The sequence below is a fragment of the Pecten maximus genome, chromosome 2 (assembly GCF_902652985.1).
Source record: "Pecten maximus chromosome 2, xPecMax1.1, whole genome shotgun sequence".
NCBI classification, from domain to species: Eukaryota; Metazoa; Mollusca; class Bivalvia; order Pectinida; family Pectinidae; genus Pecten; species Pecten maximus.
The window spans coordinates 1,430,002-1,443,768 of NC_047016.1; the positions used below are offsets into that span (position 1 = coordinate 1,430,002).

At 35.8% G+C, this 13,767-nt stretch overlaps 3 protein-coding genes across 3 annotated transcripts in view; 1 reads left to right on the forward strand and 2 right to left on the reverse strand.

Moving 5' to 3' along the window:
• The window catches only part of LOC117340374 (probable ATP-dependent RNA helicase DDX31), a 36,835-nt gene extending 35,990 nt beyond the window's left edge, over window positions 1-845 (reverse strand). The window contains exon 1 of the mRNA XM_033902137.1: window positions 713-845. Within this exon, the coding sequence (XP_033758028.1) occupies window positions 713-790 (78 nt within the window). The 5' untranslated portion in view covers window positions 791-845. The remainder of the gene's footprint in view (window positions 1-712) is intronic.
• Window positions 846-922: 77 nt separating this feature from the next.
• On the forward strand, window positions 923-2,930 carry LOC117344362. The gene is made up of 2 exons (XM_033907114.1): window positions 923-1,134; window positions 1,403-2,930. Exons 1-2 carry the CDS (start codon window positions 1,023-1,025, stop codon window positions 1,690-1,692), a joined length of 402 nt encoding a protein of 133 aa, XP_033763005.1. The 5' UTR covers window positions 923-1,022; the 3' UTR covers window positions 1,693-2,930.
• Window positions 2,931-2,956: 26 nt separating this feature from the next.
• On the reverse strand, window positions 2,957-13,406 carry LOC117344359 (NF-kappa-B inhibitor-like protein 1). The gene is made up of 6 exons (XM_033907100.1): window positions 13,018-13,406; window positions 11,195-11,391; window positions 10,385-10,497; window positions 9,213-9,352; window positions 8,922-9,051; window positions 2,957-5,763 (listed from the first exon to the last, which is right to left on the reverse strand). Exons 2-6 carry the CDS (start codon window positions 11,377-11,379, stop codon window positions 5,225-5,227), a joined length of 1,107 nt encoding a protein of 368 aa, XP_033762991.1. The 5' UTR covers window positions 11,380-11,391; window positions 13,018-13,406; the 3' UTR covers window positions 2,957-5,224.
• Between the last annotated feature and the right edge of the window lie 361 nt (window positions 13,407-13,767).

The window sequence follows — 13,767 nt, forward strand, 5'->3', positions numbered from 1 at the left end:
TCAAGTGTCACAAGTTTGCATGTTATTTTGTTGTTTTGAACCAGAAAATATCTTTGGTCAATATATAATATATATTAGTCTTTATGTTATATGAAAGCTTATATGCTAAGTTGCTAACAATTCCAAAATTGCAAAATTTTCAGACTTCTGAATGAAACCGGGCAGAACAGATTCTCACTTTTACAAAATTACACAAGCTATTTTCTCCCTTTGGGCTTTACACAATATCCAACACCATTACATAACACACGAGTTTGTTGAGGGCAAAATTTAAAATGAAAACAATCAAATCAATATTGAATAAAGTATGCCTGTTTCCAATCGTAAGATATATTTTCGATTCGAGGCGGTCGTGTGGAACAGTCTACCTAACGACTTCAGACTTTTTCTGTCTTCATGTGATCAGGAGACCGTTTAGCCCGAGTTTCCTCTGGTCCTGACACCGGGAGGGCCAGAGGAAACTCGGGTTAGAGACCGTTAAACGCCTGATACGGCTCTGTAGCTGCAACATAAATGTTAGATATTGTTGGCCGAGATGTTGCTTTTACTTTTAATGCGAGTCTATGTTGATTTCTTGGTTTTAAGTTTTATTACTGTTTAATCTGTGTGCTAAAATCTTATACTGCAAGCTCACAGATGTTGTTTTAGATTACGTTATATTAGCATATGGTTTCAATGTAAAAACCAGCTTTAATATTGTGTTAGAACTTACCCGTGTCTTTTCGGTTGGATCTCTGTAAGATTCTGTTCCTTTTAAAAAGACATTTAACTTCAGTTCTCCATCCGTCATTTTTATAATCGTCTGACAACAAACCCACGTGTGACGTAACCTGAATTACGTTATCAATGGAAAAGGCTCAGCACAATGTGAAGTCAAGTGCGTGAACAACAACTGTTTGTGGAACGGAAATGATCTTTTGTGTCTGGGGGTAGGATAGTGCTAGTTTCCTGTTTTCATCATGACGTTTAGTAGCGATGCCACGAAATGTCATATGGCTAAAGTTTAGTAGCTAGATATCATCATGTCGAAGACAGGAACACTACAAGAGCGACCCAAACCTCCTTCATTTGAACATATGAAACAGGATGTTGAAAATGCTTCAGAAAACGATGTCGTTTTTCTGGCTGGGACTAGTGAGTAACTGCTAGGGGTGTTCTATTGATACTAATACTTTTAATTTTTCCGTGCTTTATTATGTTCCCAATATAAATCGGATGGGATATGTACGCAATGTTCTTATTATTCCAATCACTGGCGTTCGCATTAACGAGTGTAAATATTAGCAATTTGCTGAGACAAGTTTCTTAATGCACTTGGATAAAGTTCGTATTAGTTATAACTTTATGTAAATATTAGAACATGGAATACAGTTTTGTAAAGTTCTTTGATTTGTCATTTCAGATGCCTTGAGTAAGAGTAATATTGCAATGATAGAATCTTTTATGGAGTTAACGCCCTTGGACCAAAAATCATCCAGTGACAAATTGCCTGGAGGTTCAGATGAGACAGGTATAACAGAGGAAGTGGAGAAAGCTTATCATGATACATTGGAACTTCTTAGACTCAACAAGATCTTGGCTTGTGCTCCACAAGAGTTGGAGGAAAAGTACAACAGCTTACAGCAGCTTGGAGAAGATATCACAAAGTCTATAACTAAACTGCAGAAATCTGCAGAGGCCATCAAACCATGATACCATATCCGAATCCATAGGATCCTAACTAAACTTTTAACAACAGGAATCTATAGAGGAGACAGGGAAACTGATTAAGTTATACTACAGGAATGGACAGAAACTACTAAATATTTACACTATATATTGTCACACCATAGTTGTATAGTATGTGAGTTTACAACATTTTGCAGAGTGAAAATGATGTGGTCATATAGACTATATGATATTTAAGACTTGTTTTGTGGTGTTACAAAATTAAACACAATGATTTCACATTAAAATATTTATTAATGCTGAATTCAAAATAAGAACAATCATTTATGAAGCATACTCACATATAGCATACACATACTTAAATATATCAGGATTATTTTGTTGTCTGATACTATTGGTATCAGTTGGTCATGTAGTGTTGTATATAAAGAGGCATCTTACAAGAGTTACTATATCATATGGAATTTATAAAACAAGTTTAATAATATGATAATTATGTCTTGAGCCTTACATTGACTGGCATAACAAAGTCTTTAACTGTAGAGTTAAATAAATTCCATATGACATTGCCTCAAGTTTAAGATTCTTTTTATCACAGAACTGATACTTATGAGGATATAAGTGAAAACTCTAAAATTAATTCCTATATAGGTCAGGCGAAAGTTTATCCTGACAGTATGTGTGTCTGTACAGAAACAATTGTGCGACATCCTGTATTTTTTGTGGCATGATCAAGTATTTGTGACTTCAGACTCGCAAGAGTGTTATTATACAAGTGTCTTTCAATATTTATGACATTACTTTATCACATGGTAGAATGAGCCAGTTATGTGATAAATCTATTATAAACACCAATACTTTCATCTTCAGCAGAAGACATACATTTTGCTTGTTTAATTTTCAACCTAAACAAATTGACAAGTGATGTTTATGAACAGGAATAGCAAATGTTATTGGTAGAAATTAGGAAAGAAGACTGTAAAATAATAAAGTGATTAATCAATAGCAGTGAATTTTGACCCTAGAATATTCAAAACAAGAGTCCCAAAGGGCCAGCATCTTTCACCAGGTATTCACTAGTGTTTGATGAGTCTTTGCCTTTCATTCATCAAAAGACTTTATTCTTTTTTTAATGCAAATTTTGTTAGCTCCATCCTTGAAATCCTACCAGTCAGATATCTTGACAGGAAGGTTTTCATTTTGTGAGAAGTTGTCGAATGTTTTAATAAAATTTGATGCGTGTGCCCTAAAATAAGGGTTGAGGTTATTTCTTCTTTTTTTGTGTGTAAAATTTGTAGGGCTTCATCCCAGGGACCTAAAAGCCAAATATCACTATTCCAGGCCTCTTAGCTTGTGAGAAGAAAGCGTTTGAATGTTTTTACAATTTTGACCTCATTGACTCTAAATATAGGCCAAGGTCATTTCTTTTCGTGAACTTTGTTGGGCTCAATCCCAGGAACCTACCAGCCAAATATTATGATTCTAATGCTTTTGGGTTGTGAGAAGAAGTTGTTTGAATGTTTTAACAAATTTGACCCCTGTGACCTTGAATATGGGTAAAGGTCTTTTTTATTAGCAAATTTTCTCGGGCCTCATCATTGAAGCCTATAGGGTGTCAGCCAAATGTTATGATTATAGGTCTTTTGGTTTGTGATTAATTGTTTAAATGGAAAAGTGGAGCATAAGTTCTCTTTGGACCTTCGGGCCAGGTGAGCAAAACTTCACTGAAACTACGATACATATCGTTTTACCAATTCTATTCTCACTTCAATGTATCTAGTTTTCATAATTTCATTGTATAGTTGAAAATGGTAAAAAGCATCACTATGGTACATGAAAATAGCTATTACAGAAACTTCACAAAAAGAAAAAAAATTATGGGCTGACATGCAATTTGAGTCTAAGAGAAATTATGGTCCGACATACACATTACAAATATAATAGACTTCACCATACCAGTAAAAGGTCTTACTCGGTTCCAAAATTGTTTTGAAATTAATGGACACATTCATTGTTCTCTACTTTGGGATTATATTACAATGCAGTCATTGTCACTAACCAATGATAGGTCTCTATGTCATCTATTTATAGTACAGGAAATGAAAGATTTAACAACACATTCACTTTTTGAAATATGACTTTCAGAATCATGATTTCAATGATTCAGATGATAAAAATGATTGGATTAGAATAAATCTATCTATAGCCCTACCGAAGTCTCTAATGTTCCACTGACAGATCTGTATTACTTTTGTGGGACTACAGAACTGTATGTGACCACCATAGTGTACAGTTAAGATGTGGCCACACTACTGTACAGTTAAGATGTGGCCACACTACTGTACAGTTAAGATGTGGCCACACTACTGTACTGTTAAGATGTGGCCACACTACTTTACTGTTAAGATGTGGCCACACTACTTTACTGTTAAGATGTGGCCACACTACCGTACTGTTAAGATGTGGCCACACTACTTTACTGTTAAAATGTTGCAACACTACTGTACTGTTAAGATGTGGCCACACTACTTTACTGTTAAAATGTGGCCACACTACGTTACTGTTAAGATGTAATCACACTACGTTACTGTTAAGATGTGGCCACACTACTGTACTGTTAAGATGTGGCCACACTACTGTACTGTTAAGATGTGGCCACACTACTGTACTGTTAAGATGTGGCCACACTACTGTACTGTTAAGATGTGGCCACACTACTGTACTGTTAAGATGTGGCCACACTACTGTACTGTTAAGATGTGGCCACACTACTGTACAGTTAAGATGTGGCCACACTACGTTACTGTTAAGATGTGGCCACACTACATTACTGTTAAGATGTGGCCACACTACTTTACTGTTAAGATGTGGCCACACTACTGTACAGTTAAGATGTGGCCATACTACTTTACTGTTAAGATGTGGTCACACTACCATACTGTTAAGATGTGACCACACTACTTTACTGTTAAGATGTGGTCACACTACTTTACTGTTAAGATGTGGTCACACTACTTTACTGTTAAGATGTGGCCACACTACTGTACAGTTAGATGTGGCCACACTACTTTACTGTTAAGATGTGGCCACACTACTTTACTGTTAAGATGTGGTCACACTACTTTACTGTTAAGATGTGGCCACACTACTTTACTGTTAAGATGTGACCACATGACTCTGCTTTAAGATGTGGCCACACTACTTTACTGTTAAGATGTGACCACATGACTCTGCTTTAAGATGTGGCCACACTAAGTTACTGTTAAGATGTGACCACACTACTTTACTGTTAAGATGTGACCACATGACTCTGCTTTAAGATTTGGCCACACTACGTTACTGTTAAGATGTGGCCACACTACTTTACTGTTAAGATGTGACCACACTACTGTACTGTTAAGATGTGACCACACTATGTTACTGTTAAGATGTGGCTACACTACTTTACTGTTAAGATGTGACCACATGACTCTGCTGTAAGATGTGACCACACTACATTATGGTTTTAGATGCAGCCATACTATTATACTGTTAAAATGGCTATATAACTTTATTGTTAAGATGAATCAAACAGTTTGTTGAGTTCCTGTGATATTTCTTTAACTCTTTCTAAAATGCAGTCTTTTTCTTCTTCTTTGATTCGGTGTCCAAGCTTTTGGAGAAATTTGTCAGGATGCCATCTGATTTGTTGTTCTCGAAGATACTTCCTGTACGTCTCCTTATCTGATGAAGATATGTCACAGAATAGCTGCTTACTGATATCTGTAACTTCTGACTCAAAAGGCCATGGAATATCACTATAACCTATAGGTTGTACATCTTTGCTCGATAGCAGAGTCTTGATGTTTTCCTCATAGTTTTGTTTTTTCTGTCTAATGCGTAACTCTTTGATTCTCCTTTGTTCATCATCATATTTCTGTTTCATCTTTTCACGAGCTTTTTCCAAATCTTCCTCTGCTGTAGTTTTCTTGTTTTTCGGCTCTTCTTTTGACCTCTGACCTGTGTTGCTGTATTTGCGTTTGTTGTGGACTTCTCGCGCCATCCTTTCGCACCACTCATCATAAGTCTCCTCGTTAAAATCGCCTTCAAAGTATTCTGTAAAGTATAAACCGACACAGGTCTTTGACAGTGTACTCCAGAACAACAAATGACATTTAAAACAATGTTTTTTGTCTGAATGCACACACGAGATAAAGATAAAGTGAACACCTTTGTATATATCTGAACACTACTACACTGGAACACCATTTATACCTGGAACACCATTTATACCTGGAACACCATTTATACCTGAATCAACAAGTTATATTTTGGATTATATTAATATAATACAAACCTGGTTTAAATTTGATTCCTTGCTAACCATCTAAACATATTTGATTTCAACAATCTGTTGTGTTAAAGTAATTAATACCTTAAAGATATATTCCTCACATGTTAGGATTATATCGGATGCTTTTTAAAGGAACATTAATGTTCGTTTATTATAACAAGAAGTTCATGGGCCTTATCAGTCACCTGAGTTCTGATATATATATACTGATAGATTATTTTGCTTTTAAACTAAGATTTAACATACTTGACCCCTGTGACCTTGAAAATAGTCTGAGGCAATTAATTTGAATATAGTTCTTCATCCCAGCATGCTACTGATTAGTCTCCATGAGGAAATGGTTCAAGATCTTATTGATCATCAAAATCTATTCATATTTACCCAAGTTATGCTCAAAATGTCCAATGGTAATAAAACTACAAAGGGCCATAACTCAAAATTACATTGAAACAGTCCCATTATCAAATTCACCCAAGATCTTATTGATATAAGGCGGCACACCAAGTTTCACGAAAATCCGATCATATTTACTCAAATTATCGTGTTCACAAAGTCAGATGGCAATAAAAATTTTTTAAAGGGGGCCATTACTCTGTATGTTACAATTGAGTAAGCCCAATTGACAATCTCATCCGAGATCTTCTTGATACAAGACTGCATACTGTTTCATAAAAATCTTCTCATATTTACTCAAGTTATTATGTTCACAAGAAAAAGTTAACAATCTACACACGATGACATACAAAAGGCCCTTGCAATGGGTCACATTGAGCTTTCAGCTCAGGTGACCTAACAACAGATCCCAGAAGGATCTTGGTGTCCACCATTGAATGATCCATATCAGTCAAGTGTCCCTTCTTTCACTCTTCCTTTAATATTTAATAGCTTTATATAACACTATATAGCAGGAACAACCTGCAATTGTCTAAATCCCAGATGGCCGCCTGTTGGCCATGTTGTTTTCCCGATTGGTACCAAAATGTAATATGCACAACTAGGGACCAAGGGGAACTTACATATGAAATATGAGAAAGATTCCTTTCATACTTTCTGAACAAGGGGAACCTACATATGAAATTTCAGAAAGATCCTTTCAGTACTTTCTGAGAAATAGAGATAACAAACTTCAATTGTCAAAATCCAAGATGGCTGCCTTTCGGCCATGTTGTTTTCCGACTGGTTCAATAATGCAATATGCATAACTAGGGACCAAGGGCGACCTACATATAGAATTTGAGAAAGATCCTTATAGTACTTTCTGAGAAATAGCGATAACAAACTTCAATTGTCAAAATCAAAGATGGCTGCCTGTCGGCCATGTTGTTTTCCAACTGGTCCCAAAATGCAATATGCATAACTAGGGACCAAGGGCAACCTACATATGAAATTTGAGAAAGATCCCTTATGTACTTTCTGAGAAAAAGCAATAAAAAACTTAAATTGTCAAAAAAATCCAAGATGGCTGCCTTTCGACCATGTTGTTTTCCGACTGGTCCATAATGCAATATGCATAACTAGGGACCAAGGGCAACCTACATATAGAATTTGAGAAAGATCCTTTTAGTACTTTCTGAGAAATAGCGATAACAAACTTCAATTGTCAAAATCAAAGATGGCTGCCTGTGGGCCATTTTGTTTTCCGATTGGTCCCAAAATGCAATATGCATAATGAGGGACCAAGGTGAACCTATATATAACATGGCCGACAGACAGCCATTATCGCTAAATCTCAAATTTCATATATAGGTTTCGCTTGTTTGAAAAGTACTGAAGGGATGTTTCTCAATTTACACAGATTAGTAAGAGGAAGGGAAAAATAAAGAGAAGATCAATCTAACATGGAAACCTATAAAGATCATTCAATGGTGGGCGCCAAGATCCCTCTGGGATCCCTTGTTGCATTATATAAGCTGAACAGTGTGAAATATTAAATTTACAGGAAATAAGTCTACAAAGACAATGAATCTGTGATCTTGGAAGAAATTATAAGTGAACAATTTTTGTATTGTATTTACTTTGCTTTAAATATATGATCCAGTTATGAGCCTTCAGTTAAGATTCCCCAATTTTGGCCCCATTTCAGGATTTCTATACATATCTGTGTGTAGTATTTACCTCTCAGAATAAAAACTGTGTCCCTGCTGCATGTTTTTTATGCTCACTTTCAAAATTATCAAGCGATAAATGTGCTGTATTTAGACCATGATTTTATTACCCTCCTGCTCAAACTTACCCAAGACCTTGATTTTATCACCCTCCTGCTCAAGACATTTGATTTTATCACTCTCCTGCTCAAACTTACCGGAGACCTTGGGCCTGTTTGTTTATGCGGACAAGCAGGTTCGTCAGTTTTTAAATGTAATATTTCAAACATATATCTTGAGGGACCTGCAAATGTTAATACAGGCCTTGGAAGTCTTTAATGTCAAGGCTCGTCTTAAAACAATATAAAATTGCCAGATCCATCTTTATTTCATAAACGAACAATACCAGTCCAACTGGACCAACCGTTTGGACTGCAAAAATGAAAACGGCCCTTGATTTTACCAACCACCTGCTCAAAACTTACCCAAGACCTTGATTTTATCACTCTCCTGCTCAAACTTACCCAAGGCCTTGATTTTATCACCCTTCTGCTCAAAGTTACCCAAGACCTTGATTTTATCACCCTTCTGCTCAAACTTACCCAATACCTTGATTTTATCACTCTCCTGCTCAAACTCACCTGAGACCTTGATTTTATCACCCTCAAGCTCAAAGTCACCTGAGACCTTGATTTTATTACCCTCAAGCTCAAACTCACCTGAGACCTTGATTCTATTACCCTCCTACTCAAACTTACCTGAGACCTTGATTTTACCACCCTCCTGTTCAAACTCACCTGAGACCTTGATTCTATTACCCTCATGCTCAAACTTACCTGAGACCTTGATTTTACCACCCTCCTGTTCACACTCATAGTGATATTCCTGGAAAATCTTCTGTTGCCATTCGTGTTCTGAGGGGGAAGAACAATCAACTGTCTCTGGTTCCTCAAACCATGTCTGGAACTGAAACATTAAAATAATTATCCCTTAAGACCTGTTGTGTATCAGTTTACTTATATCTTTCTGCCACACACTGAACAGACACTTGCTGTAACAAAAAATATGTAGACAATAAATACAACACAAGGATCATGTGTTAATGGCTGATCAACTCCATTTATTACCTCCTGGCCTGATGACTTTTGGCGTTGTTGTTTTTCAAGAAGTCTGTCCAACAGATCCCTACAGCTTGTCCCAAAGTCATCAACTTCCTCGGTTAGAAACGGACATTTCTCTAGCTGTGGTAGGATCACTTCATTGTAAACTGCAACAGATTTGTTTTGTGTTTATAATGATCAAAATACATTTGTAACCTATTCATACCTGTGTGGATGTTTCAATACCTGTGTGGATGGTTGTAATACCTGTATGGATGTTTGATATACTTTAGTGGATGTTTGTAATACTTTTGTGGATGTTTGTTATAATTTTGTGGATGTTTGTTATACTTGAGGGGTTGTTTGTAAAACCTGTGTGGATGTTTGCAATACTTCTGTGGATGTTTTTAACACTAGTGATAATGTTTGCAATAAAAGTGTGGATGTTTGTAAAACTTGTTTGGAAGTTTGTAATACCTGTGTGGATGTTTGTAATACCTGTGTGGATGTTTGTAATACTTGTTTGGATGTTTTTAATACCTGTGTGGATGTTTGTAATACTTGTGTGGATGCTTGATATACTTTTGTGGATGTTTGTAATACTTGTGTGGATGTTTGTAATACTTGTTTGGAAGTTTGTAATACCTGTGTGGATGTTTGTAATACCTGTGTGGATGTTTGTAATACTTGTTTGGATGTTTTTAATACTTGTGTGGATGTTTGTAATACTTGTTTGGATGTTTTTAATACCTGTGTGGATGTGTGTACTACTTGTGTGGATGTTTGTAATACTTGTTTGGATGTTTTTAATACCTGTGTGGATGTTTGTACTACTTGTGTGGATGTTTGTAATACTTGTTTGGATGTTTTTAATACCAGCTGTGTGGATGCTTGATATACTTTTGTGGTTGTTTGTAATATGTACTTTTGTGGATGTTTGTTATAATTTTGTGGATGTTTGTTATACTTGAGGGGTTGTTTGTAAAACCTGTGTGGATGTTTGCAATACTTCTGTGGATGTTTTTAACACTAGTGATAATGTTTGCAATAAAAGTGTGGATATTTTCTATGCTTGTGCAGATGTTTGTAATACCTGTGTGAATGTTTGTCCTGTTTATTTGTAATACCTGTGTGGATGTTTGTCCTGTTTATTTGTAATATCTGTGTGAATGTTTGTCCTGTTTATTTGTAATACCTACTTGTGTGGACATCGGTGCTTGTCTCCTTGAGTGCCCGGCGAAGAGCCAAGTGAAGAGGTGTATTACCGTCCTCATCTGTGCTATAAGGGTTGACACCAACCTCCAATAAATACCTGTAGTACAATCAGAATCACTCATTACAAGGTCATCCATATCATATACTTCATAACAAGGTCATCCATACCATATACTTCATTACAAGGCCATCCATACCATATACTTCATTACAAGGCCACCCATATTCCATATCATATACTTCATTACAAGGTCATCCATACAGTATACTTCATTACAAGGCCATCCATACCATATACTTCATTACAAGGTCATCCATACAGTATACTTCATTACAAGGCCATCCATACCATATACTTCATTACAAGGTCATCTATACAGTATACTCATTACAAGGCCATCCATATTCCATACAATATACTTCATTACAAGGTCATCCATACAGTATACTTCATTACAAGGCCATCCATACCATATACTTCATTACAAGGTCATCCATACAGTATACTTCATTACAAGGTCATCTATACAGTGTACTTCATTACAAGGTCATCCATACAGTATACTTCATTACAAGGTCATCTATACAATAAACTTCATTACAAGGCTATCCATACCATACTTCATTTCAAGGTCATCCATACAATAAACTTCATTACAAAGTCATCCATACAGTGTACTTCATTACAACGTCATCTATACAACATACTTCATTATTATCTTGCCTATATTTTGTGTATTAAAATTTTAGTCTAGCCAAAGAAACTTCAGGTAGACTGTGAACATCACACTAACCGACAAACGCCACCAAGTCCGTATTTACTGCAGTAGTGAAGAAGATTTCGACGTTTGGACAGTTCTACCGTAGGGAGGTCAATGTTGTGTTTGGCTACATAGGATCTCATGCGAGACGGCCTGTCCTCCTTGGTATAACGCTTTAGTTTGTAGAGTTTACAGTGTGAACATTTCTGCTTTCCCATCACTTATAAACACTGCAATAAAAACAAAAGTATTCAAGCCTTGTCTAAAATCATTCACTTTCATAGTACATGTATATAGAGTATAACATCAATTAAGTTTCTAAGTAGACACCGCTTTCAGCAAACATCATTTAGTAAAATATTATTTAACTTTTCTTAAATTGAATCGTCTTAAAAAGCGACATTGCAAAATTAAAGAAAATTTAAGCCATTTTGGTTATTTTCAGTGTCAAATTGATGCTCCATAGTTCATAGTTCATAGTATTCGACGTCCTTGTAAGCTTGTGCCTTCTGTCGACGCATCTTCATGGTTGTACACTCATTTGCAGGTTGCGCAGAGGACACGTATACAACTTTTATATATATATACATTAGTAGCAAGAAGGTAAAAACTTTACTGGATGATTGACCCAGTGCTTATTGAGCCTAGATTTAAAAGTATTAAGGGACGGGGAATCTACTACTGGTGTGGGAAGTCGATTCCATGTATTTACAATCCTATTTTTAAAAGCTTGTCCCCTAATATTAGTGTTGTACCTAATCTTTTTAAGTTTTTTGGAATTCCCTCTAGTATTGAGGTTATCAAGTGTAGGTATTACTTGTTGGTTAGATATGTCCAAATTGTTAATCAATTTATAGGTTTGAACCATGTCTGCTCTTAATCTCCTATATTCAAGTGATGGAAGTCCCAGATGACGCAGGCGTTCTGGATATGATAGATCTTTTAGTGATGAAACTAATTTAGTGGCCCTTCTCTGGATGTTTTCTAGAGACATTTTGTCTTTCTTTAACATAGGAGACCATGTAGTGATATTTGTTTCTAAATAGGGGCATACTAGTGACTTGTAAAGGTTTAGAAACATTTCTACATTTATACAACTAAAGGTCTTGAATATTAGGCCCAAATTTCTGTTTGCCTTTTTGACTACTGTATTTACTTGCTCACTGAATTTTAAATTTTTGTCTACAAGTACACCGAGATCTCTTTCACATGTTACTTGTTCTATTTCATGTCTAACACCTAGTTGTGTTGTTTCATATTTGTTTTCGTTTTTTTCTCGGCCCAAGAATAGTCGCAGATGCTTGCACTTATCCGAGTTTAGCTCCATTAGCCACTTATCTGTCCATTCACAGACTTTATCGATATCACTCTGGACATAGAGTGACATATGATGCGCCAATTTGCGTATTATATACGTTTTCCCCAACCTGATTATGTATAAAATAAAAAATACATAATATTACATACTGAAACATATGAGATATTCAATATCTTATATTTATACATATCATTTAAGATATATATTTTAACTTGGTGAAATACAGGATCCACAATGCTTTACTGCCTAGTTGGTTTGCCGAATATTGTAACGTTACTCCCACAAATAATCAGGTATTAGTGCAGAACTATGTCAGATCTAGTAGATAAGCATTTCATTCGTGATTTAGTGAATAAGAATTTTCATTCATGTACTAGTATATATTTGAGAATTTCTGAGTACGGCATTTGGTATGCTCATTTATTTCGTTTGTTTACATTGCGAACTTCTGCTGGGTTCTCGTACAACTATAAGTGACAATGAATAGATGAATTTACCGTGGTGTGTTTTTAATACTTAATTCGCGGTCGTGTCTTACCTTCCGCCGTTTGAGCAATGTATATGTATATAACGATATTTCAGCCACAATCATATCCAAAACACGGACACCACATGACATTTCTACTTTTTGATTAAATATGTACGAGCCATCTTCCCATCGTCTGAATCAACTTCCGGTGAGCCTCGAAATGAAACCGAAAGTAAATCTATATTTAGGATCCTCAAAAGTTACTATTCTAGAAGATTGCGAAATGCATTAATGCTTATATCTCAAACAATTTGTCACAATGATTCATTAGTCCTCATTATCTGGTAGACGATATGTCGCTATGATCCAAGTGTCCCTATCATCTGATAGACGATTTGTCGCAACATGTACAAATGTATTATCAATCTGATAGACGATCCTAATTTGTCGCTATGATAAAGATGTCTTTATCATCTAATAGGCGATTTGATATGATTCCGGTGTCTCTATCATCTAATAAACGATTCGTCGCAATGATCGAGGTGTCCATATCATCTAATATAAGATTCGTCGCAATGATCAAGGTATCCATAATATACGATTTGTCAAGATGATCCACATGTCTCAATCATCTGATAGACGATTTGTCGTCATTTAGACGATTTTTCACCATGTTGCGGGTTAATTTTCGTAATACAACAATAGCACATTATCTCAAACTAACTGTGACAGATTTTATTTAGTTATTTATTTTGGAATGGTATAGTTGTCCGCAGTATAATACATCTATTGTAATGAGGTTCACTTTTTGTCAGTTGC